Source organism: Parasteatoda tepidariorum, chromosome 9 (assembly GCF_043381705.1).
Source record: "Parasteatoda tepidariorum isolate YZ-2023 chromosome 9, CAS_Ptep_4.0, whole genome shotgun sequence".
NCBI classification, from domain to species: domain Eukaryota; kingdom Metazoa; phylum Arthropoda; class Arachnida; order Araneae; family Theridiidae; genus Parasteatoda; species Parasteatoda tepidariorum.
In genome coordinates this window covers 40,471,415-40,499,028 of record NC_092212.1, presented here as the reverse complement: position 1 = coordinate 40,499,028, position 27,614 = coordinate 40,471,415, and the positions used below count along the sequence as shown (strand labels likewise).

Below are 27,614 nucleotides of genomic sequence, written 5' to 3'. Positions count from 1 at the left end.
TTCATTTTTCTTAATAGTTAAAGTTAAAACTGAACTTTTTAAAATAAAGTATTTATCGTGTCATTTTCACCAACTAGCAAAACATTTTTATAAGTTTAAAATGGCATTTTTTTTAATATAATAACCAATAAAGTTCTTCTTGAACTATGTTTATGAACGGAAATAATGTGTTAATTACGTAAAGTTTGAAGGCTAATAACCAGAAAAAGTCTAACTTATTTTTACAAGAGAAAGATGCAAAGTTATCATATCTTTGCTTGCGATCTCCGAGATCTGTAGGCACAGTGACGTCATGAGGAGGGAAATCGTAGCTTCAGCTCTAAGAGCGGAGTGAACTAGCCCTTTAGCCCTGCGTAAGCTGTAAGTTCATAGAACTCATAAAATAAGTTAAAAAGATAGAAAAAACAAGGAAAAAAGGAGTAAAGAATTTTTAAAGGGGAAAAAAAAAGTGCTTTCTAATATTGCATTAATATAGCCAAAGCAATACAATAGTGAATCACACTATGCTAAGTCTAATTTTACCGGACTAAAGACTATTAAGATGTGACATTAACTTTCGTGTTTACGGCGTAGTATAGTTGATGAAGAAACTAAATTTTTTTTTTTAAAAAAAGACACTTGCGTGAAAATTGTTATATTTTCATATTCGCGGCGTGGCGCCAATGATATAGCAAGTAACAAAGAAAAAGGATTAGTACTAACGTAATGTTTGGAGGACTTAAGAATTTTTCTCTACTCAAAATAATGTTTTCCTAACTAGTAACGATAATAATCCAATACAAAACAACTAAAAAAACTCAATAACACTGTATTTCTTGTTCAAAGGTTGGCTGGTTGAAACCGAATGGTTTATTTAAAATCTTATTACGATTCATTAATGCAATGCTATTCATTTACGCTATTTTTTTTCCTCTTTAAAATTTATAAGTTATTTCAATATTTCTTATTTGAATTTAAAATTCTTATAATAAAGTAATTAATTCCTTAACATACTTGTATAAAAAAGTTATTAAACTAAATAACTTCCTTTTTCAGAAAAATAATTTATTATTACTTTTTATTACAGTAAGAAGATAAGGGAACAATCGAAACAAAAAATCGTTCTAACTATCAAACCCTCTTTTCCTTCTCCGATGTTTTTTCTTCTTTTTAATTACAACTTATTCTGCTCAATAGCAGGTAATAGAAGTTGTTCATCACAACATGTCACTTTTCAGGGTAACGGCTTTGATTAAGATTCAAAAATATTGCTTAAGTTCATACCTGGCTTGCATCTAATGAAAATGTTATGAAGCTAAGATAACATTGGACAAACATTTTATAAGCTTCTTCAATTTGGCCAAACAATAACTGAGGAGGAGTTCTGTGGGAAGTCCTTCAACTAAAGATTCAAATTTAAGAATGTCGAACTTGGTCAATCTAAAAGGCAACCTTCAACAAGAGATCTTATTAAAAGCTGTGACAGCAACCACTCCAAAAACTTAAGAGTGCTAGAATGGAAGATCCGCCCGGACTTAAGAGTCTTTTATGAGCTATCTACAGAAGATTCTTCCAGGACAACTAATTTTTTGACCTTCGCAGAGTTTTTTACCCCAATCACTCTAATGTCTGATTCCGTAGAATCAAGCCACCATTTTTTTTTTAACCTTTCTCTTTTGCAATTAATATGACACAAAAAGAAAAGAAGAAAAAATCTTTACTGAATGTTTTTATTTATATGCAGCAATATTATCTAGCAATATGAGCAGCCCAGTTCATTCCTATAATTTTAATCCTTTTATGGCATACTTCAGAGAACCTTTTTTTTCAAAAACTGATTTGAAAATGTTGGGTTTGACATAATTCCTACGACTATACATAAGTAGGTTCTCCACATCCGCACATCATTTTATTGCGCCAATGATCTTTTTCTACTTGTGTCTCAAAGATGAATAGCAGAATCATTTCCATCTTTATTAGGCCCCCATAATTCTTTTTTTTTAATTGACTCGACAGCTTTTTGTGGGTAAAGGCCATATTAGAGTCTTTTAACATTCAGATTGTTCCAGTTGTTTACTCTCAATTCTTTGAAACCCTCATTAATACAGCCTACCAAACTCAGTCTGGGCCACCTTTGATTTGGGTTTCAAGTGGTTTAAAATAACAATGCTGGATGTTAAGAAGGATGGTTCCACACATTTGTTCCACAGATGTGTTCAACACATTTTATACGGTTTATTATAATACTATCTTTACAGCTCAATATTGTATTTGTGCGGCTATTTTCTATTTGTATTCACTGTAAAACTTTTCTCACGATTTCCCCAGCATTTCTTTCTATAAAATAAAGCACATGTCTAAGTTTTGGATGGACTTATTTTGTTTTTCGTGCTCAAAAGTTGGTCTGAGTTGATTTCTTAGGCTATAGAAACATTTATCAGCCCTAGATGGCTTTTTTTTTTTTTTTTTTAAATTGAGCTGATATAGACCAGTGGTCAACGAACGAAGCTGATATTGCGAAATGACTGGAGTTCAATCCTTAGTGGCGACTTGTAGCCCATCTAGCTTCAAATCGATGGATACCAGCTTGTCGGAGACGAAAAACCAGCCTGTGTGTAATGCAAATCATATTACAACACTCATGCTGATAGTCATGAAATTGTAGTCTTAACCAGCATTACTCCCTGGTTCCCAGCAGACTGTTGTAAGAATAATTTACTTTAATTTTTTTTACCTCACTTCTCATGGAATTTCAGCTTGATATTTAAATTGTTTATATAGTTTCAAAAATATACATATTAATCTTCAAAAAGGACTTATATTCATAATTTTATTTATTGCAAACATAAATTTAGTTTTATTTTCATTAAAAGCAAAGTCCTTCTTCATTGAAAAATTTTCAAGCAAGACAAATATATCGACGGCAACTTGTTTAGTTCACCCACCATTATAAATAGCTAAAGTTAATAGTTGGTAGAAGACACACCATTTAATTTTATCATTTTTTTACTGTGAAAATCTTTAATTGTTCATTCAGAAATTTTAATATATTTCTTTTTTTTGTTAGATTTCTAAAATAATGATTTTTGTAGCAAGATTAGTTACAACACTGTGAAATGCTTTTTAACTATAATAATAAGCAAAATACTAATTTCAAGATAACATTTAATTGCTTTTAAGTTTTTCTTTCAATTATACCTCTTACTTGGATTAAATACTATTAATTTAAACAAACTTGACTCTGTTAATGTCACACTTTAAATATAACTTAATTTTTTTGTTAAAGAAAATTTTTTGAAGGCTTTCAAATGCATATAAAAAGTGTGTTAATTAAATTAAAATTTATTATGCAGTAGCTGTTCTATCACGCAGAATTCAAAATGACCAAAAAAGTGGCACAAACTCAGTAGCGTTTGAGAGAACATAAGCCATTGAAAACAAACACATTGCTGAAACAATTAACATACTTTGCATTAGCAGACTAATAATCCTAAAACTACACAAATCATTTGTTAAAAATTCTCAATGATTCGACTAAAATCCAAATTGATTAAAATATATATATGTATATATACTTGAAATGTATTTTGAAATGTTATCAAAACATGTTTTAGAAACAATGATAGTTTTCGACAAATAATAGTTAAGATTTTAGTTAAGATATACTCGATGAATTTCCACTATTTTATTTTAATGATGCCTAATGACTTTATTCAGGATTATCGAAACATGCTTCAAAATTGTGAGCATAAAGGGGAGAACACAAGTTGCATTAATAATCTCCTATCACCAAATTACCCATATTAATTTTAATTGTGGTAACTCAACACAGGAAACTGAAAATAAATAATTACTAAAAGCATGGTGCATACTTCCAATGAAAATAATTTGGAATTCTCTGTAGTTTAATTGAAATAATGACCAGTATACTATTCATTTATTAAACTAGAAGGGAGTAATTACTTTGTGCTTCCAACGTGCTTGTTCACTAAATTTGGTGTGAATTTATTAAGCATTGCATAGATGTATAAGGATCTTACAAACATTGAGTTTTATACATACACAGATAGTGTTAGATTATTTTGTTAGTAGTTTTAAAGAGGTCTCTTTAGTTTTGAAATTTCCTTAAAATTCGAGACAGAAATAATATATTTGTGTTAAATTGATATTTTGTTAAGTCTTCTCTTTGAAGAAGTATCTTGTTAAGATAGTTTCAGATATAATAAATAAGTTAACAAGCCAGTTATGAGATTCAATATATTTATTTAAAAAAAATCTACTTTCATATAAAAAGTTTGTAATTAATCATGAAAAGGTTTTACAAAAAAATAAATTTCTATCACAAACACCAGTTAAAAAGTAAACTAAAACACTATATTTTCTTTAAAGCTCATAACATAATAGACAATTAAGACTAAATTTTTAAAAAAAATATTTACATATTTTTGATTAAGAATAGACATATTTGATTTTGAACCTACATATGCATTGAGTTTAATGCAAGAACAACATATATCAATCCTATAGGGAAAAAATATATAATGGTCCTAACTTTTATAAAGAGGTAGACACAATTGATAAAAGTTTAAAATATAGCAGAGAAAGATTGAAGAAACAATTTTTTTTCTTCTTTTCTTCAGATTCGTATTTACCAAGATATATTTTTTAACTTAAAAGGAAAGTTATTTCTTAACTTAAACGTTAAAAATTTCCAACAGTTTCATGAAAATTTCCCTCTATTTTTAAAATTTTCTCAGTTGTGGCCACCCTGTATGATCATCTGCAACCAAAATCTGTAGTTTTAGTGGTCACACAGTAATTCTCAGAATTCCTATCAAGTACAGGGCAAAATTAGTAAATTTTGCTACAGGCCAGCTGTTGAATTTCTACCAGTGACCACTTCTTCGAAAAACTGAGAATATTAAAGGATAAAAAAAAAATTGCAGTTATTAATTATATAAAGAATGTCTTTGAAACCTTTCTCAAAATATGGTAAACACTACAAGAAACAAGCATGATACAAAGAGATGTTCAGAATATTTTTGTATTAATAAAATTTTCGAAATAATTTTATGCTTCTTAATAATAATAATAAAATGCACAATTGCTGCGCTTACAACGAAAAAAAACTGGCAACTGGGTGGTGACTGACAGACTATTTTTTAATCACCATTTGTAATACTTCAATAGCCCAGTGACTGGGATCAATTATTAATTTTGCCTTATGCTATCAAGTATTACTGAAATATGGCCACAAATAGTTAAGAGAAACAGGGGAAAAATTGCTTCCATTCAATCAGAGTAATAACACAAATACATTTTTTATTGCAATATTTTTTTAAAATGTAAGAAAACTTAGTCTTAATCCAGCATTTTGAAATTGCTTGTTCTTGCATTAACCTATAAGTACAGACTGACAGTTATTGAAAAAATAAAATTTTCAAAAACCAGAGTTAAAATTTTTTAAAAACAAATTTAAAAAGATTCAGGGATTGTTATAAGCCAAGGTGGTGAGGTATGAGCAAGTAAACATTACACATTACACTGCCGTTTTACATTACACTATAGCTTCAGTTACTAGGATAGATTCTGACTGAGCATTACTCACTAAACTATTACCACTTTTTTACTTCCTTTTTGTCCTGCCACTTAAGTGAAACAGTTTGCCTTTTTAAAAATTAAGCACTTTTACTCTTAGTAAAAGAACAAAAATAAATGCCTGCACGAAGGGCACTATTTTCACTCCATTGGCAAAGATAGGAAGCATTTTTGTTTAGATATCAATATTCAGAAAATATGAAAGTACATACATATAAATGTAAGAGAGTATATGTTGATACAGGGATTGAATAAAAAATGAAGTACAGCATCAAACTTTAATGGTGTACACTTTATCAAAAATTATTTATAAGAGAAAATAAATATGTACATGTACATATTTTATTATTAAAAAATTTTTGCTTCTTCAATTTAATGAAGAATAATGACTTTGAGTAAAATGTAAAATTGTATAGAACTGTCCTGGTTATCCACTTATTTCTCATAAAATAATAGTAGATAAGAAGCCAAGAGCTTTAAGTCTGCAAAAATCATGATTATGTTTTTCTCTTTTTAATGGGAGGTATAATACCACATTTATTTTACAAGTATAAGATCGTGAAAAAGAAGGAAAAGACGTGAAAGAATAAAGAAATAAAAAAAATAAAACATAAGAAATATGTTTGAAAAAGACGCAAGAAGAATATTTTGGCACGGGAAATTTATTAACTAATGATATTTTTGCTTAAAAGCTTTCTTTTCATTTGAAAGATACAAAACTATTTAAACAGCAAATTTTTTAAAACTTTAAATCACATGATTGACTTATTACTAATAATTGAACTAGTCAGAAATGTAACAATTAAATAATGTTGAAAATAGCTTAGAATAAAGAAATGTTAACAATATAGTTTCAATTAAATAAAACTAAATTACTATATAAAAATTACACTAATATAAATACGAGACTTAGATAGCAAAATGAGCTATAAATCGTCAACTCATTTGACGCATTATATAACTTCACAAAAATTTATTTTCGAATAACCCTTAAAGTAACCCATGTGACAAAAATCGTAATACACTTAAACTGAATATTTATCAACCTTATGGAATTAAATTTACTTTGATTAGTTTTTTTTTTTTTTTTTTAAGATTTAAAAAAAAGTATTTGACATAAAATGTTTTTCTTAAAAATTTCTTAGGAAAACAGCAAAAAATAGAGAAAGGATTAGATAAAAAGAGATATAATAAAAAAAGTGGAAAACTGCAGATTTGAGAAGGAATCTTATACCTGATTTTAACAATAAAAATTGTAAGACATTAAGCATATTAATATTTCATTCTTTTATAGTGGGTACCAAGTATTTCAAATACAAATGTTGAGAAATATTTTGTTAGAGCCAATAGAGTTTTAAGATTAAGTACCTCCAATGGTTACGTTACAGCTTTCCCAAAAATCATTATAATTATAGTTACATTTTAATTGCACATTATACTTCCTAGTTAAGAAAACTAATATAGCATCACTTTCACAAAAGAATAAAAAAATGCCATTACAATGAAATAAATTGCATAAACAAGAATTTTAAATTCTGAGCCAAAATAAACTTTCACTTTGATAAATGTATCCTTAATGCATTTTTCTATCATCATATATTTTCTATCATCATACAGCCAGACATTTACTTAATAGTTTTTTTTTTTTAACCTTAAAAAATTAAAATGATAAAAATATTTTTCCCAAACTAATTATTAACTGCACTTTTCGGTTAGCAGGGCGGAAATGAAAAGTCTCCAAAAAACGCAGACCTCTGCCAACTTTTTTTAGTTTTTATTTTATTTCTTTATTTAAACACATAAAAATGAAATGAAATAAAAAAAAATTTCAAAAAGAAGTTGAATTTCCTTGCCTGGCTAATTGAAAAGTACAGTATTTACCTTTTTATTTTTTTGTTTAAATAGCAATAATAAAAAAATAATAATTTAATCTCATAGATTATACTTTTACATCCAAAACGATAAAAAAGGAATAAAAGAAGTTCTTTTGATTATGTAATTTGGCTGCAAATACAAAAGCCTTTGAAAATGATCTCAACAGCATTATAGGGATTTTATAGCTAGATTCATTAAAAAATATTTTTACATAAATAAGTTCATTTTTCAATGAAAAGAGTATTTTTGACAAAAAAGTATCATAGAAGGGATGGAAAATAGATGTTTAATAAAGCATCCTAGTTTAGAAAAGTTAAAAAAATTCAGAATGAAATTTAATACTGAAAATCAATGACAAATGCTAGCACATAATGGTATGAACAATGACAAATGCTAATGAAACAATGACAAATGCTAACATACAATGCTAATAAGACAATGACAAATGCTAACATACAATGTTAATGAAACAATAACAAATGCTAAGATACACTGCTAATGAAACAATGACAAATGCTCGTATACAATGCATAAGTTAATAATTGTCCTTGTTTTTCAATTTTTCGATTAAACTACAGATTTTCAAAGCAGGTCCCAATTTCAATCCCATGTACTTAATAATCATGTCACTGTTTAAAAGCAGCAAAGCTTTCCCATCAATTTCATGTTTTCGAAATAGATCAGCATATGCACTCATATTTGGATCTGTATTGCACATATATTGAATGACATCATCAATAGTCCATTCATTTGGTCTGGAAATGTCCTGTTCAATTTTTATGACAGTTTTAGAATATGCATTGTTTCTAAAAGACTGGCTGGATGAACATTTTTGTGTAAATATGTTCACGAGAGAATGCGCATTGCCAGAATTGTTTTTCGTAGACACTGAAGGCCAATGCTTTTGTAATTTGAGCATTTCAGAATCAGCAAATATATTTTCTTTTGATATTCCTCTCATTGGTCCCTTATTTGCACATTTAATGCACCCACCTTGAAGTGGTTGACTAGTATAAAAATTTTCACAACACATTAGTTCATCCAAAAGATTTTCAAGATAAAGCCAAAAAGTAGTGGCATTATTAAAAGAACGCAACCGGCAGATGTGCTTTTTGCCATCAAAATTTGCCGTGATAGTTACTTCTCCATTGCCTGGTTTAAGCAACGAGAAAACGTTTTTTTCATTTTCAGAGCAATCAATAAATGTCTGCACAGTTTTCTGAAGTACATGATTTAGAGGGGCTGGACCATACTTTACAGGCAAATTAGTAACTTGTTGTGGGTTCAAATAGGGTCCACAATTACAGTCACGATTAATATAAGCACAGATTTGAAGATTCTCAGATGGATTTAAATCTGAGTTATTTTTATTTTTTTCCATGGGCTTGCTTCGTTTGTTTTCAGGCACAGCTACCAAATTTTCTTTTCTTTGAACTTTGACGCGAATTTGAAATTTCTCGGGAGATTTTAGAATTGATTTTTCCAGATTCTTTTCCATTGATTCCTTTCTTTTATTTTCCTCTATCCTGGGGACTTTTGCACTGACTTGAAGTTCCTCGGGTGGTTCCGAATCTGATTTATTTCTCTTCTTTTTAAGTTCATTTGCATCAATTTTTTCAAGATTCACTGACTTTGGTACCTTTGCAGAAATTTGAACTTTTTCTGATGATATCAAAACTGATTCATCAGCATTCTGCTTCATTAACTTCTTTCCTTTAATATTATCATTACTTACCAAATTTTGAGAGGTTTGGGGCTGTTTACAAACTTGATCGTTCTCGGGTGTTTCAATAATTGTTTTATCTTCGTTCTTTATAAGTTTGCTTTCAATTTGCTTAAAATTTTCCAAATTTTCAGCTATCCGAACTCTCGAACTTGTTCGAAGTTCCTCGTGTGTTTTCAAAAGCGACTTATTTCGATTTTTCTTCTTAAGTTTCTGTTTCTTAATTTTTTTACAACTGATCAAATTTTTTATCCCAGGAACTTTCGCAGCATCTTCTTGAGTGTTCGGCGTACTGCTATAACAAGACCCCTCTGTTTTAATTTTGATTTTTTTCTTTTTCCTTTTCTTAGCCTGAAACAAATAAGGTGGACAGACTATTTTCTGTTCCACACAATACTTTTCAACTTCTTTTTTGGATCTGAGTTTCGGAGACCCGGATGGAGGATAGTAGTATACATCAACGTGTTTTCCGATTTTTCTGGGTACTTTTTCCCTTCTCCATTTAGAAGGAAATACTTCATTTTCACAACTATGCAAATATTTAGTTGTCTCCTCTTTACTGTTTTTATCATGACTTTTATCACTTTCTGTCACGTTTATTTTAGATCTCGTACAACTGCTTGGACTCTTTGTGGAAACAGAAGGTGCTTTGACTGTTGGACGTGGTAATGGTGTAGAGTTTGTTACTGGTGGAGTGATTTTGACTTTTTCTCCAGCTGTTCCTGGATATTGCAATATAAGCCCGTTAGCTATACACCAGCCAACAGGAAAAATATATCGAGAGTCAAATCTGCAAAAGTAATCAAACACTCCTGGCCAACCATCAAATTTTATAAGAATCATGTCATCTTCAATGGAACTAACAGTTGCGGGATAAATTAAGGGAGGATTTTTACGATCTATTGCTTCTAACTTCTGCCCGACTTTAAATTTGTTACTTTTTGGAGATTTTGGTTCTTCTATGAATATGTCACTTGGAGCAATGTATGCTCCATTTAAAATCTTGCGAAGAAACATAGGCCAAGATGAAGGAGTCATACGAAAGCCAAGAGGAGGTTGAAGCATCCCTCCATTCTTTTCACAATGGCCTATTGGGTGTATATCTGAGCTATCAACCAATTTCCAAAAGTCACTTTGGTTGTCAGTACCATCCAAACGTAGTTTAAGCAAGGGACCTTGTATTGCCACAACGGTAGCAATGCACGTTGATGATACATTTCGCGGATCATAAGCTTCAAGTTTCATGTTTAATTCAAAATCATTTTTTGGAGGAACAGGATATTGCTTGAAGCAGCTGGCAGGTGCAGCAACTGCATTACATTCCCTCAAATATTCCTCCCAATCAAAGACACCTGTAATTTTAAAATTGTGCTGAATGGTGCTACATTGTTTAGTCTTATGTTTTTTAAGCTGAGAGTTCAATTCTTTAGCAGTGTGTTTTTGAAGACAATCTTGATTACAAAAATCTTTTATGGTAGGTTCTGTAACCAAAACATAATTTTGGGCAGTTTCAACATTCTTTGTGATTTCATTTTCACAGAAGGAACAGGTTAAATTTAAAAATGCAAGCTTAAAATCATGTAGACACAGTTCAGAACAGAAATCCTTTTTTTGAAAATCAACATTCAGGCAATACTTAAGTACTTTCTTTTTATTACACCAAGCACAGCAGGGCTTGGTTCTACCTTTGCCACTAACTCCAGCCATCATTAAGGAATTACGTAAAATATATAATGAAACCGATGTTAGACTAAAATAAGTGATTTTTTAAAAATGTGATTTTAAATGAATATTTGTGAGTGACTATTTGCCTCTGTTGTCAAACTTTCTATGCGTGTTAAGTAATTCTTTTACTAAGTAAAATGGGAATGTTTAAAAATTATTTCAAGCAAAAACAGAAGACTTAGTATTAAAAACCTAAAAATGCTTTTAAAAGATGAACAGAATTGCCCTTAGAGTTAACAGTGGCGAAAACGTGTAGGGGTTATTTTGTGTGGAACAATTATCATTTGGACATAAATATTGAATAATTTTAAAAATTCTTACACTGTGTCCGCATCATAAAGCTCTTTCTTTTTTAACCACTGCTTTAAAATGAGATGATCTTTAATAAGACCTATTCGCTCTCTCAATACCCTCAAAGAGCTTTTTGATAGATCTGGAATATCTTGCTCTCCACATATGTTAACAAAAGTAACAGGTGACGTACAACCTGAAATTAAAATTAAAATCTTAATTGGATTCTTTTAGTTCAGATATTTAGTGCTAATATAGAATATAAATATATAGTTAGCAAAATAAAAAATAAACCACAACTAATAACTTTTGATCTAATAACCAGATTTATATGCACTAAAATAACAATCGTAAAAAGAGTGGTGCTTGAATAATTGACCGAGTAATTTTCAAAACATTCACTTCTTAATTCTACGTAATTTCACAGAATGCACAGTTCAAAGACAAGTAAACATAAACAATATGTTCCTTCTTGCAATTAAGACTTCGTTGACAGCATTCTTATACATTTTTCTCAAAAAAACATTTTACATATTTGCACAAACAAGTACTTCTTCACTTTTCAACTGATTTAAATAAAATTTTAACATCATACATATTCAAAGAATACAGAGAGGAATAATGACTTTTATGTCTGATCTTGTCAAAAAGCAGCAAAACTAGCAAAAATTTACTACCTGCTATCTAATAATAATTTTATATTTCAATCATATTGAATTAGCAACATTTTGATTAATATAGGATGATGAGAAAAGTTTAGTTAGGGTTCATTCTACCTTGAACACTTTTTGAATGAAAATTTCTGACTAGCATACTCCTTGAAAAAGATTACGCACCTAAATATATTTAAAAAAATGGCCTATTCACACCATTTATTTGTAAATTCATGTGGTTTTTTGATTGTTTTTTTTTGGCAGTTTTTCTATAGTTTCTAAAATATTTAATACATTATATTTCAATACATATTTAATGCATTATTACAGCCGTTCTTTGACTTAAGGTTATGACTCCTTTTCAAGAGTTTGATTCGTGATGATTCCATGGTACTTTCACACCGTTTGATGATTGTTTTTTCAAAAGCTGTTAAAAAAAAATTCGGCCCTTTTTAGATGAGTTTTCAAAGTCTGATATTTTTAATACAATGTTATTATGACATTCGAATTTGAGTCACCACTCTTTGATGCATTTGATTCATTCTTATCATTTTATACTATTAGGACGATTTTTAAAATTATCAATTTAACTATTAATCAGACTGCTAGGTTAAATATAGGAAAAGAATTTTTCCTTTTGAAAATTTCACAGTGCAATCAAAAAATTTTAAACTTATTCTGGATTGTATCGTAGGTTATAATTTGTAGGGTTCGTTACCTTCTTTATTTCTGCGATTAAGAAAACAATTACAGTCGAATCCCGTTTTTGCGAAATTCGAAAAAGAGAAAATTTCAAAGTAGCGAATATTTTCCGAATCCCCAAATGTATTTCCATGCGAACAATGTATAAAAAAATACCAATATTACGAAATCAATTATCCGATTTAGCGAAGGCGAAAATGAACACCAGGTCTTATTTTCTTTGATGAACAAGACACATTTCTTCAAAAATGTTCTCAGAAATGAAATGTTTTATCACCCTTAAAATACTAATAAGTTACAAATGTGAAAAACCTGTCAAAAAAAGAAGAATCACTGGAAAGAGACCACCCTGAGTTGACCCTTGCATTGATTCATTCATGTTTTAAGAAGTCAAAATACACATGCTTTTAAAAGAGGGAATTCTATTGAATAGAAAGGGCTTGTCAAGAATGATAGATTAGAAGTGACCACCCTTAGCAGAACAATTCCTTTCTTGAATTACAACAGACTAAATAGGGGGGGGGGAGCTGTTCTAAGAACTCAAGGTGTAAAAGGGGTGTAAACAAGTTTCAGAAAATTACCAGAGTGGTGTGCAACTTCAATAGGAGAAGGTTAGTTAAATCAGTTTGTCTGCTATCAACGTTTGCAAGCATTTTGTTTTCCTTCTTAAGCATAATGAGTGGTCAAAAGCGTAAACAATTTTCCATTAAGGAAAAACTGGAAATTATTTCAGAAGTTGATCATGGGATAAAAAAAGCTGACGTTGCGACAAAGTATGGACTATCCCCATCTACTCTATCTACTTTTTTAAAAAATCGAACGAAGTTGGAACAGCAAGTGCAATCAGCATTGATCGGATCACATAGAAAAAAGATACGACTTTCAAATTTTCAAGATGTAGATGCAGCTGTTTTTACATGGTTCCAGGATATTCGCTCCCGAAACATTCCAATTTCCGGGCCCCTCATTCGTGAAAAGGCTTTAGAATTTGCAAGAACTTTTGGAAACGAAAATTTTCAAGCAAGTGTTGGTTGGTTGAATCGATTCAAGGAACGTTATGGTATTGTTGCAAAGCAAATTTGTGGTGAAGCTAACTCTGTTGATTTAAAAGCTGTGAATGACTGGAAATCAGAAAAAATATCGGATGCAATTAGGTCTTATGATCCTTCTGATGTTTTCAATGCAGACGAAGCGGGAATTTTTTTCCAGTTGTTACCAAACAAAACCTTGGCGTTTAAAAAGGATAAATGTATTGGAGGCAAAAATTCCAAAACTGTGTTTAACTGCTTTGTTTTGCTGCAATATGTCAGGCACTGAAAAGAGAAAAGTTATGGTTATTGGCTAATCTGCCAAACCTAGGTGCCTAAAAAATGTAAATTCACTACCTTGTGATTATAGATCTAGCCGCAAAGCGTGGATGACGACTGGAATATTTAATGAGTGGTTGGTTAAGTTTGATGAAGATATGAAACGTATGAGAAGAAAAATTCTGCTTCTTATTGATAATTGTTCACCCCACAATGAGCCACCAAAATTGGAATGTATTCACATCGAATACTTTCCTCCCAATTGTACGTCAATTTTACAACCTCTTGACCATTGTATAATTAAAGTGGTAAAGGGAAAGTATCGAACATAACTTCTGAGGTGTATGCTTGTGCAAATCGGAAACAAAGAAGCAATTACGAAACCAGATGTAAAGCAAGCAATGGATATGATTGCTGGAGCATGGAAAGACATTAGCCAAAAAGTAATCTGTAATGGATGGAAGAAAGCAAATTTAATTTCGGCAATTGACAATGAAACAGTCGATAAAATTAATGATGTTATCATCGATTTGCAGCCTTTATGGGAACATGTGACAAAAGAAACATCAGTGCCAAACAAAGTCAGTCTTGACGATTTTCTGACTGCAGATGATGATGCTAGAACATGCGAAGCATTGACTGACAATGATATTGTACGTATGATTCAAGAAAACAAACAAAAATAATTTTCGGACAGCAGCGATGATGAAGAATGTCCAGAAGAAAACAATGTACCTACAGCTTCACAAGCCTTGGCCAATTTGGAAGCTGTAAAGAGATATTTATCGGCATAAAAAAACTTTTCAGATACTTTGTTCGAACATGTGCATAATTTGGAAAAATTTTTAATTTCTACTGGTTCTAAATCATTTGTTCAGAAAAAAATTACTGATTATGTATCTGCCTAATTAGTAAGTGTTAATAAAGTCATTGTTTACATTAGTTTTGTGCGCTCTTTTAATATTACATTGATATTTTCCCAAATCTAGATTAAAAATATAGTATCAAAACTGTAAATTGATTTTTCATACGAATAGTAATCCCAATGTAACGAAATAATATTTGTTAATGTTGAAAATTCGTAATATCGGTATAACGAATTTTCATTATTGCGTAGAAATAGCTTCGGTCCCATGGGATTCGCTAAAACGGGATCCGACTGTAATATAAATAGATAAAATAAGTACTGAATTAGCTAATTAATACAAAACTTTTAATTACCACAAATCAAAAGCTGTTTTTGTTCACAGACATTTTTAAAAATATTTATTATGTAATAATAAATAGCTAATTTACAAGGGAATCCCAATTAGTCAATGTTTATACTCGAAAAGAGTTTTTTTTTCCTTCATTTTATGAAAATACAAAAAGTGAAAAGTAATTTATAATGAGCTTTCATACTTAAAAATTTAATGAATTTTATAGGTATAAAAATTATAGTATTCTTAGATTAGAAAAACTAAATAACAAAAATAAATAAGTAAAAAATTTTTTTATCTAAAAAAATTTTTGCTAACAAACTTTCAAAAAAAATATTATTTAAAAACAAGGATGATTAAATTAATAATACATTACCATAGAAGTAAATAATTGGAGTAAGATGTTCCAGTTCATATAATTTTAACAAACTGTTCAACTCTTTTTTTTGTTCATGAGAATCGTCAGTGCACAATTGACGAAGAAGAAACAGTGACAGGAAAAATACACCAATGGAAATGAACAAGTAATGTTGTTGTGCCATATATACTTTGATTTTTCATTAGGTGTCCTAAAAGAAATTTTGATCATAAATGAAATTTCATACTGTATGATAATATAGAAACAAAAAGATATTAGAATCACTAAATTAACAAAAATATTAATGTGAGGAAAATTTTCTTTTTATTTCTATAATATTACTTGTTTTTCGACAACAAATTACTAATAAAACAAAAGGGATACATTTCTTTATTAGGTATAGACATGCATCCTGTTCCCCCCAACGTTTTTTTTAAGTTTACATGTCACTGGCCAATTGTTGTCAAAAGTTGGCTGTCATTACGGCATACGATATTATTTAGAAATCTTCTAAAGTTTTATAAAGTATGTTTTGGTTTAATCTTAGTAGACACAGGATTTAACGTTCGTTAAAAGGAAATTTAATTCTCAGTTTATGACATAAAATGGTGTTATTACTTTATTACAATTAATTATACCTCCTTTCCTATGTAAAGTTAAAAAAGAAATTGTCAATAAGAATGCATAGTTATGCATTAATATGGTCCTTGGGAGATATTTCCATATCAGCACCTGTTTGCACCAACACCAAGGTTATAAACGGCATTGTAACTTGCAAAATTTTAAAAATAAACATGTAGTGGCCACCCTCAGGGATGGGTATTAGTTATACTCTACAAGTTTGACGGCTCCTGCAATTTGATTTAGTTAAGTTTCTGACAGGCAACTGTCCGGAAGTTGTGCAGTTTAGATACAGGTAGAGATATGGAAGTTAAAATAAGATTAATAATTTAATAATATAAAATGCAAAACCTATATGCCATAGGCTATAGGAAGAAAAGAAATTGTGAAAAATGTGCACCAATTTTGACTTGGGGAGATATTTCCATACCAGTGCCTATTTGGACCAATAACCAACACCAATTAGTTTTTAACTTATAAATTTTTTAAAATAAACATGATTGCTCAGGATGACTACAAGTTATAACTTTATAAGTTGATTCTCTTCTGTGTGTGTTTTTTTTTCTTCCAATTTCTCACAGTCACTGTTCAGAAGTCATTAGACGGAGGGTACAGATACAAATCTTATAAATCAAAGTGTTAAAACTGAATTATAATTTGAAGTGCAAGTCCTATTTTATTTCTGGACACACAAAAAAAAATTCTTAAGTATTAATGATGCCAGCGATACAACATTAAATGCAGTTACTACTCGTATTGTGGTAATAAGTATATCTAATCCAGGTACTGGTTTTATACCACCCCTCCTACACGGAATAGTACCAAAATGTATTACAGGGTGCGTAGCTAAATTATTCAAGAAAAAATAAGCACCTTTTAAGCACTCAAAAAATATTTTTAAGCACTTTAAAAAAATATCATAATTTGGTAGGGTTGGAAAGTTTTTGACAATTAACGGTTTTATCTTGTTTTAACAGTCATGTCAAAAACAAAAAAAAACTTTGGGCATTGTGTTTGACAATTGTCAAAAATCATGAAATTTTGAATCATGTAAAATGAATGGAGTTTTCAAACGTTGAAATAGATTAGTGTTGAATTTATTGTGAAAACATTGAATAGAACAATGTGAACTGTGTCTTTCTGCATAATTCTAAGCGAAAATCAACATGGTAAAGAAAAAATCTCATTTTGAAAGAGGGAAAATTAAGCACTTTTTAAAAACGCTACGCACCTTGTATTATATTGGGAAGATTTTTGTATTGGTATCTATGATAAGTTTTGGCAATTTCCGGGTAGTAGCACAAGAGAAAAAAAAAGTGGAGAATGAGATTAACGCGAAGGTATTTCATACAGCCACCTTCGACAAACCGCTACACATTGTTTTCTTTTTAAAAAAGTGTTTACCAGCAATTAAAATCATGTCCATTTTGAGATCACTTAATTTTATAAACTGGAATATCTTCACCAAGGAAAAAAATGTTTCACAGATAAAGAAGTCTAGGTCGAGATAGCCTGGTTGGTAGCGCACTGGGCCCATGTCCAAGAGTTTGTGGGTTCGATCCCCGCTGACCGAAGACTCCCAGTGTAGTAAATGGTGACTGATGCATGTTAAATCTATCGAGTCGCAAAGTCCCCCATGTTCCCATAACAAACCAGAATCTCTGGGGGTACTGATGCAAGAGTTTCCTTGTCTTCTGGATTGGTTCAAAATTACAAGGCTACAGAGTTGAACATTAGCAGTCGTATACCCAAAATTGAGTCGACTGTTTAACCACGGATATAAAATAAAAAGATAAAGAAGTCTTGAAACAAATTTAATATTTAGAAATTTTTTTCTTCAAAGTTATACTTTACAAATGCTAAATCAACATTTGACATTTTAATGGAATAAGAGTACTATTTTCTTTTTTTTTTACAGAAGGGTTTTAAAATATTTATTTGAATGTTTATTAAAGTTTTTGTAAAATTCAATATTGTCTTTTCATTGTTGTAATGCTTATTTTAAAATATATAGAGCTTTTCTGATCTCCAATAAAGGCAGATTTATCTTTTATTGAATGATTGACAGGGTGAAGATCATTGACATTGAATGATAAGCATTTCATAATTTATTTTTTTATTCATAAGCAGTTTTCATTTAGATTTCTTACCTTACTTTATAATTTTTATTTATCATTCTACAATTTCACAAAGAAGTGTAATCCAACACTGCAATTTTGTTCTTCTTGTTTGTTAGCAACAAGAAAGAAATTTTTATTTACATGTTTTTCAAAACTTGCTAAGATAAGAAAATGTTAAACATTCAGAGAAGAAAATGCAATGTTTTATTTTATTTGATTTTACAAAATGGCAAAAAACTTTATTAAAAGATGGTTTTAGCATAATTTGCTATTGCAATGATTATGTCCGGGGATATTTCCGTATTGTAATCAATCGCCCTAACAACAATTGTCAAAACAATAAATGAATTTTAAACTTTTATAACCTGCAGGTTTCTTAAATAAAAAATATATGGAGGTTAACCAGAGAGAGGCTACTAGTTGGTTCTCTTCTGTGATATTTTTATTCTCTTTTAGTTTCTCATTGGCCGCGCCAAGAATATTTCCGTATAATGATCCGGAGCACCAATTACAACCGTCAAGATGCCAAATAGGAGTTTAAACTTGGAGAATATATTTTTAAAAAATATCGAGAAGTTTTAGTGAAGATGCCTTCAAGTAACACTCTTCGGGTAGAACACCTCATGTTATGTTTTTTTTTTCTTCGCATAAATCTCTGCATGGAAGTTTCCACGACTTCACGATTATTCCACCACAGATCACAATACAGAAACTTTCCTCACTATGCGGAAGTTGCCAAGATTTGGCGATTGATGGAGGGCTTGCCTTCAGATAAGGCCACCCAAGTTTGAAACTAAACAGTGACTAGATGGTATAAATCCTGCTTCGGGCTCGCATTGACAGTGCTCATGCAAAATATTCTCATTGGTAGGCTGATTATGGATTTCATGAGTTGATTATGGATTAGATGTTGTTGTTAATTTATGTCGCAATAGAGCTGCACAATGGGCTATTGGCGACGGTCTGGGAAACTTCCCAAAGCATGATGCCAAGACATGCCATCACAATTTTGATCCTATGCAGAGGGGATGTCACCCCCACTTTGGTAGCCTGACGACCTGTGCGCGAAGTCGAGCACTTTACGGTAGCACAGTTTAACAAGGACCAATACCGCACACCCTCGGTCCCTACGCAGACTGATCCAAGTGGTCACCCACCTGCACACTGACCGCAGCCAGTGATGCTTTGCTTTGGTGATCTGCTGGGAACCGTGTCTTAATGATCAGTCCACTGCGGGACATGATTATGGATTAGAATCCACATGGTTTTGAATGGCAGTCAGGCTAACTGTGATAGTTTTTAGTTAACACAAATGCAAGTTAGTTCAATCAATAAGTCATGCATGAAGACTAGTTTGTCCAAATGCTTTTTCAAATAGTTCCCATGTCTTCTGGGCTGAATTCAAAATAGCAAGGATATGTAATTGAACATTGATAGTTGTTAACTCAGAATAGGGTCGGCCATTCAACGCTGGTTATAAAACAAAACAAAAAAAAAAAAGACTTGGCGATTTTTCTGCCACAGATCATGGCATAGAAATTTTTCTTTGTTAAATTTAAAAATCTTTCGTTAGTTGGAGGGTACTGATCAGCTTTATATCATAGTTATTAATAGACTAAAAAAAATTTCGTAAGTAATCTGCAAAATTGTTTCTATCTGCAATGCAAAACATGGGAACATTTTGTTTAATTATAGTTCGAGACTCGGAAGTTTTTAAGTTAGAGAACTATATAAAGTTTAAGGAATCATCTTATTGTAGCTGTAAATTATTGAAATGTATTACATTATGAGAAGAGGAAGTAATGTTAGTCAGCAAAACTAATAACAAATAAATATTTTTAAAACAGACAAGGTTTGGGCACAAAAGTTTGTATAAACAGTTTATAGTTGCTCATTTAATTTAGTCATTCAAATCAGGTCTCTTATATTGTAATTTAAAAACGATCAATTCCTTACCTATAATATAAAGTATTATACTTCAATAGCAAACGCCAATAATATTGTTTAAAACTTGATTCAAAAACATAAATAAAAGCACAAACACAACCAAGATCGAAGATCAACTCAAGCTTCTTTTTTACGCCTACGGTCACGATCATGAGATTTTATGATTATTTCATTTACATATTTTATTGATTTACTAAAATTTATCGTTTTTTCATTAAATTTAAATCGATGCGAATTTTTAACAGTGAATAATGTCGTTAAATTCGTACTATTTAAAAAAAAATTTAAATAATGAAAGCGAAGTGAAGCTATTTATAAGAGACATTTAAACCACATGGTAATGGCATCATTCTTTCTGAGTAACATTTTACCCGGCTTTACACGACGTTTCTTAGCCATTTCAAATTTCAACGTATAAAGTAAGTTTTACAATTGTGAAATAATTATTTTATGTGTAAATTGTTATAAATAGTGTTCTAATTTTGTTTTATGGTATTTATATTTCTTCTATCTTGGTTAAATAATTATTTTAATCTAATATACCGCCTAGTCCTTTGTTTCCGCCATTTGTCAATCCTTTTTTTCTTTCTAGTTTATAAAGTATAGTATAAGTTAAATTATAAAAATATTAATAGAGCGACATATTATATGAGACTAAGTTTGTACCGCAAGTACTTAGGATTTCCATAAAATTTCGACCAAATACTTTAGTGCCAATATACTTAGATAATTTTCCCGTTTGTAGGTAGATAATTATTTCTTTTGTACTTGCCTAGCTTAAAAATAATTTTTTATATGTGTATTATAGGTATATGGCACTATTGCAATTAATATTTCGAAGTCATTCTTGTATATATTTTATCAATCTATGTTGCATGTCGTTACAGTTAGCATTATAGTAAATTGTTTTAAAAGATTTTACCCTTTATCTCTGGAAACTGGATCGTTAAACTAATTTTTTTTAGTAATTTTAAACTGTTGTCGATTTGAATGATTTAATTAATGATTATAATAAATTGTTTAACAATGAAATAAAATCTTACATGCAAATTTAAAAGGTTAAATTATGTTGCTGTAACATAAAATGAACCTTCGAATAAATTTTTATTATAACATATTATTAGGGGATGTTTCTGTATTTTTAGCTGATCTCTCCATCTATAATTAACTAGACGTCAGACGACTGTGTTAGTTTAATATAAAATATGTAGTATTTCAAGGAATAGCTAAGAGTTAATGTCATTCAAGTTGTGCTCCTATGATCTTCTGTTTATTATTTTCTCACATACAGTTGCTGTTTAGCGGCCTATTTTCATTTAATGCATCTGATATTACAAAAATTCCATATAGCTGTCTAATCAGTTGAAATTATCTGTAAAAAAATTTAATTACTATTTGTTTAAGTTATATTTATTAAGTAATATTTTTTTTATTAAACTAGTTTTCATTAGCAGTATTTGTAATGAGTAATAGTTCATATAACTTAAAAGAAATTCTTTAGGAAGTATAAAAACTATTTTATCATAGTGCCTGGAAACGTCATAACTATTGAAATAATGCCTTTTCTATTCTAATCTGATAACACTTCCTTGCACCGATAAGTTTTCAATCCCTTTGCATGTTTATTAAATTTTAATGTTGAAGTCAGGATTTTGATCTCTGGCAGAAAAAAAATGGAGAATTTCTCACCCTTCTCCAAAAGCAGTGTGGTTTCTAAAAATTAAAAGAGCACGAATAGGCTTTTAAAAAAGAAATTTTTCCTTAATTATATAATTACAAAATGTCTTTTTTTTTAAAGCATTAAATCTTTTTGCCTCATCATCACTAAAAGATTATTTTTTCATCAGACTTGAACTTAATATATTTATCTAATTTTAAATAATTTTATAAGCATTATCCAAACTAATAAGTTGCTTAAATAGTGACCTTAAAAAAATTAATTAACCTCGGAAAATAACAGGGTTGCAAAAAACCCACCTGCCCAATAAAACCCGCCCGGGTTTTACTGGGTATAACCCACTCTGAAAAACCCGGTAAAACCTACCCTAAAGTGGGTTTTTCTAAGATTGATTTCTTTTTTCTTCCCCTGTTATATTAAAGAGCTATTCTATTGAAATATATATGTAATCTAGCCTTAAAAAAAATTAACCTACAGTGAAGAAACAAATTGTGTTGAGACTGGAGAGTCACCTTGCTGGCTAGATTTGACTGTATGGCCATTGATTCGCTTTCTATGCAAATAAAAAAAATTTCCCCTAACATTTTTTAAGATTAAAATATAAATAAAAAGTAATCCTGTGTTAAAATAAGTTTCAAATGTGTGACGTATGTGAGTACATATAACATTTTGTATCATGATATATGAAGAAACTTTTTTCAGGCTTTCACATCAATTTATTTGTATTAATTATCTATATGAAGCCAATTTATAAATTAAACTTAATTATTAATATTAAAATAAGTTTTTTTAAATTAAGGTACTTATCCCTGCCCTCTCTTTTGAAAACCCTCCCATAAAAACATGAAAAGCCCAATAGAACCCAGAAAAACCCACCCGGGTTGGGTTTTTTTGCAAAAACCCGGGTTTTTTGCAACCCTGGGAAATAAATGAGTGATAGTTAAGATTTTTCAAGACTACTAAAAATTGTGAAATTTCTTTCATTTTAGGCATTGTGAAATTATTCAAAAGTTATTTTTTTGCACCAATATAAATTTCCTTTAGATTAAATCTTTATTTATAGCTTAATACATCGAGATATCTCACCTTTTTTAGCACTTTAAAAGCAAATCTCTAGACCGTGGGATCTAAAAAATCGAATAACAAAGAAAGAAAGAGTAGGTCTTTATTAATAATTAAGTTAATATGTTAAATGCATTGTAAACCAGAAAAAACTTAGCTCTAATGATTAAATTTAGTTTGGGAGCAATTAAAGTTCGAAATAAAAATGCTGAAGAAGGGAAAAATAAGGTATTTCTAAACAATTGCTTCAGTTAAAATTGAAAATATCTATTTAAGTTGCGGAATTTCTAGGATAGAGGGGGGAATATTTTTAATAGAATTCAGTTAAAATGCAAAATGTATCCAAATCATCAAATATGAAAGAAGAAATAGTAATGGAGAAAACAGCTCTAATGTAACAAGTCAGAAAAATATTCCTTTGTTTTGTACATTTATAAATTCATTTTCACTTGGGTTTTGCAATTTCTAAAATTATCTGGTTGAGTTCAGGCATATTATGAGTTACTAAATTATAATCAGAATTATTTTAATGACACAAATTTTTTTATTCTTTTAGATACTGAAATGGCACCTATGTCAGTTTTTGTGGGAGGTTTAGGTAATGACACACAGAAAGAAGATCTCGAAAGAGAATTTAGTAAATTTGGTAATTTAACTAAAGTTTGGGTTGCTCGCAATCCTCCTGGTTTTGCTTTCATTGATTTTGAAAATGATGATGATGCAAATGAAGCTATTAAAGAGATGAATGGAGCTACAATTAATGGTATGGAAATAAGAGTTGATGTATCAAAGAACAAGGGTGGTGGACGAAGAGGTGGTGGATTCGGAGGTGGTCGAGATCGAGGTTTCTCCCGCGGTGGTCGTGGAGGTTTTGGAGGAGATGGTGGATTTAGGAGAGGTGGAAGAGGCGGAGGATTCCGAGGTGGACGTGGCGGTAGCGGAGGTGGTTCCAGATATGGCGGCGGTGGAGGAGGAAATGATTATGGCTCTGGTGGCTACCGCAGCAGATCTCCTATGGGTCGACGGTAATTTTTTATCCTATTTTGTGTCTTTTAAATTATTGTCTTATGTGTTTTGGAAAAATCTTGTCTTAGGTAGTGAAAGTTTTATTGAAGTTAAAAGATAAGAACAAAGTTACTACTTTATGTTAATGATCATCTATAAAACTACATATATCAATGTTTTTATCATAGTTAGCCCCGAAGAAAAAAAGTTACAAAAGTTTTTATTTGAGAATATTGTTCACATCCACTTCTGCATAAAATTTTTCTGTTTAAAAAAAGGAATTTTTAGCCATGCTGATCATATAATTGGTCAAATATCCTAGATGGAACATTTGAAATTTTAAAAAAGATAGTGCAGGCTTTTTTTTTTTTTTTTTTTTTTTTTATTTTTTTTTTTGTAACATCTTAGGCATATCATCTTTAATTTGATTTGGGCATTTCTAGCTATATAAAAAAATCAGTTAACTTTAAAAAAATTCTTTGAGTTCCTTGGATAAAGTTTAAAGATAATGTCTTAAAAAAATTTCAAAAATGTGAAACTGGAAAACAAATGTTTTCAAACTGCTAATTCTACAGGCGAATTAAATCTGTTGATTGACACATAGTTGATTTGATTTACTAACTCTTAACTACATTCTAGAATCTAAACAGATTCTATCTTGCTGTTGATACAAAATCCTGAATTTTCAAAGAGATAATAAATGTGTTAAGTTTGTACGAAAATAATTTTAAAAGCAACAAATTATCGTGTGATGATTGTTCCTAATTGAAGTCATTTAATTTTTTATGCATGATTTATGTTCACATAATTTTAAGAGTGAACATTGCAAGGCTGATTGTGCTCCGGATCTGTATTTCCGGATTTTTCGCTAACAATGATCCGGAAGCTTCCGGAGATCGAAGGTCCAGGCGTTTAAAAAAATCATTGATCACAGAAGGTTCCGGAAATCAAATTTTCAAAAATGGAACTTAAAATGCAGTTTATTTTTGTTTGTAAGGGAGAGCCAGAGAGATACTTAATAAGCTTATATCCATGATTAATATTCATTTTTTATCAGTAACTAGTTATTATAATCATAAACTCAGGAAAGAAAGACGTATTTGTAAATTTTAATTACTTCTCCTGGTCCTCATAAGTATGTGTAATTTTGTATATATTTTAAGTAAACTAAGAAATATTGATAAAAAGGAAGAAAAAAACCTTTTTAAATTCAATTTAAAAGTTTTTTTTTTTTTAAACTCAAGAAATATTCCGGAATTTTGACTTGGGCTCACAATCATCCCTGACATTGTTTCCTAAACTTATCGATCGATTCAAAAGCTATAAATTCATTTTAGCTCTGTTTATAAATGATACATTGATTTATTCTATGTAAAGTAATTTAAGATTCTCCTATCGAATTATTGCAAAATTAGTACTATTACATGAAATTAGAATATAAACTAAAAATTTTAAATAGGTTACAAACAGTCTTAGATGTATGATTAAGTGGCAAATTTAGAGTATTAGATAATCACTTTCAACTGTATTTTTAGACCTGTAGTTCTGATATGGCTAAAAGTAATAAAATTTAAATTAGATGAGAAAAGTAGAATGAATAATGCTTGATACTAAGTTGTAAAATTCAGTGAGTTAACATTTTTTTACGGGTTTATATTTCTCATGTTAGATAAGGTATTTATGTTAGTCTTGTGATATTTTATTGATGTCAACTTTTATTTTCAGAAATGAGAGCTGNTAATAGAATGTGTAAAGCCCATATAAAGAAATTATTGCCTTTTTAGAATAATAATGCCCTTTTTTTAAACTTATGCACCCTGCCCTTTTTTCTGCCTAGAATCAGCTCTGCCTGACATTGTATCTTAAACTTATCAATCGATTCAAAAGCTGTAAATTCATTTTAACTCTGTTTATAAATGATAGCGTTGATTTATTCTATGTAAAGTAATTTAAGATTCTCATATCGAATTATTGCAAAATTAGTACTATTACATGAAATCAGAATGTAGACTAAAAATTTTAAATAGGTTACAAACAGTCTTAGATGTATGATTAAGTGGCAAGTTTAGAGTATTAGATATTCACTTTCAACTGCATTTTTAGACCTGTAGTTCTGATATGACTAAAAGTAATAAAATTTAAATTAGATAAGGAAAGTAGAATGAATAATGCTTGATACTAAGTTGTAAAATTCAGTGAGTTAACATTTTTTTACGGGTTTATATTTCTCATGTTAGATAAGGTATTTATGTTAGTCTTGTGATATTTTATTGATGTCAACTTTTATTTTCAGAAATGAGAGCTGGTAATTCTTTTCAAGAAAAAGGAAAAGCTCCATTCCGAGGATTCTCTTTCTACAGTGGCAACATAACAGCTGGGTTATTCAGAATTTTTTCACAGACTTCAAATGCATTGTAGTACTTTTTTATATGTTCATTTACAAACAACTTACAACCTTTCATTGTAACATAACATTCTTCCATTTTGTTCAATTTAGTTTTATTTGCCATAATAAAATCTAAACCTCCTACAAATTATCTTGAAGTTTTTTTTTTAACGAATTATAATTTGTTGAATTAGGATAATTTAAATTAATGTAAGGTAAAACTTACGTGTCTGCTGATTGTCTAATCTCAATTTTATTCTTGATTCTCAAAATGAGTTACTGTCAATATTTAGTTCAGTTAGAATCGATTTCCTATAGCAACTTTACATCAATAGAAAGAATAGTCTTCGGATTTTGGTCTTATTCATACAAAAATGAACTTGGAGTAGAGTTTCGAAACTACATTTTTTGTAATCTCATGTTTCGGGTTAATCGAAGAGTTAAAATAGGACTAAATGAATATAGATTTTGCATATAATGAATATGACTGAGTGTTTTTGTATTTTTATTTTCAATAATTAAATTAACTGATTAGATAAAAAATTTCTGCACCAAAATTAAGATATTTAACAGTAGTCAAAACAAAAGGAGTTAAAATAGTTCAAAAACGTGATTGATCACTTAGTCGAAAAGGGTTTTTCGACATGATTGCCTTCAATCAGCAAAAACTTTAAGTAAAATAAAATAGAAAGAGCATTTTTTTAAAAGAAAACATAATATTTCTAATATTGAATGAATTTTGAAAAGAAGCACTTATATTTCTAGTTAATTATTTTAATAATCTTCTGCAGGTTATGCCATTCATAATAACCTTTTTAAAGTTGGTTCTGCCAAAAAAGGTTGATTATTTCGGTTGGCCATTTTGTAGCTCTTAAGAAATTTAGGATGTTAAAAATTACTGAGAACATAGGTTCTCTTCCATTGAACTAACATCAAGTGTTATAGAGTTTCACGAAAATATTTGTCTTATAAGTCTGGATCTGCCCTGGACTTATTGAAGCTTGGCCACATGGGCATTCTCGTTGCTCATCAAAATATATAATGAAGTCTCATCTTTTAACTAAACTTAAAGCTAAATCTAGATCAATGAATAGTTAAACATAAGCACATTTTAATTCGTATTTAAAAAAGAAGACTAAAAATATGTTTTATGCCTAGGGGTGCAAGAATATTTAGTGAATATGATTCCCTTTCATCAATAATTGATTTATAATATTAGAAGAAAAATATAAATTCTGAAAAAATGTATGTTCACAGAATGAAAGTGTAAAAAAATACATTTAATTAAAGAAAATTTATAATATTTAACCAAAAATTAAAACCATTATAGTACAAAGTTTTATGAGTGTTAAATAGAAAACGTTTTCTTTGTTTTTTACTAAAAA

At 29.8% G+C, this 27,614-nt stretch overlaps 2 protein-coding genes across 4 annotated transcripts in view; one reads left to right on the top strand and one right to left on the bottom strand.

Moving 5' to 3' along the window:
• Positions 1-20,354, bottom strand: part of LOC107452816 (apoptosis-resistant E3 ubiquitin protein ligase 1) — a 70,681-nt gene extending 50,327 nt beyond the window's left edge. For 2 of the 3 annotated variants that reach the window (XM_016069401.4, XM_071184963.1), the window contains exons 1-3: positions 20,108-20,238; positions 15,429-15,621; positions 11,222-11,387 (exon numbers count right to left, since the gene is read on the bottom strand). In XM_016069401.4, the coding sequence (XP_015924887.2) occupies positions 11,222-11,387; positions 15,429-15,594 (332 nt within the window). In that variant the 5' untranslated portion in view covers positions 15,595-15,621; positions 20,108-20,238. Of the gene's footprint in view, positions 1-6,642; positions 11,388-15,428; positions 15,622-20,107 lie in introns of those variants that run through there. The other variant, XM_071184961.1, reaches the window with a different exon arrangement.
• Positions 20,355-20,382: 28 nt separating this feature from the next.
• LOC107452817 (RNA-binding protein Rsf1) lies at positions 20,383-26,377 on the top strand. Its single transcript, XM_043047249.2, has 3 exons — positions 20,383-20,517; positions 23,395-23,863; positions 26,137-26,377. Exons 2-3 carry the CDS (start codon positions 23,403-23,405, stop codon positions 26,150-26,152), a joined length of 477 nt encoding a protein of 158 aa, XP_042903183.1. The 5' UTR covers positions 20,383-20,517; positions 23,395-23,402; the 3' UTR covers positions 26,153-26,377.
• The last annotated feature ends 1,237 nt before the right edge of the window (positions 26,378-27,614 follow it).

Excerpts from the sequence above, each read along its gene's own strand:
- LOC107452817 (XM_043047249.2), top strand. The coding sequence starts at position 23,403 with ATGGCACCTATGTCAGTTTTTGTGGGAGGTTTAGGTAATGACACACAG.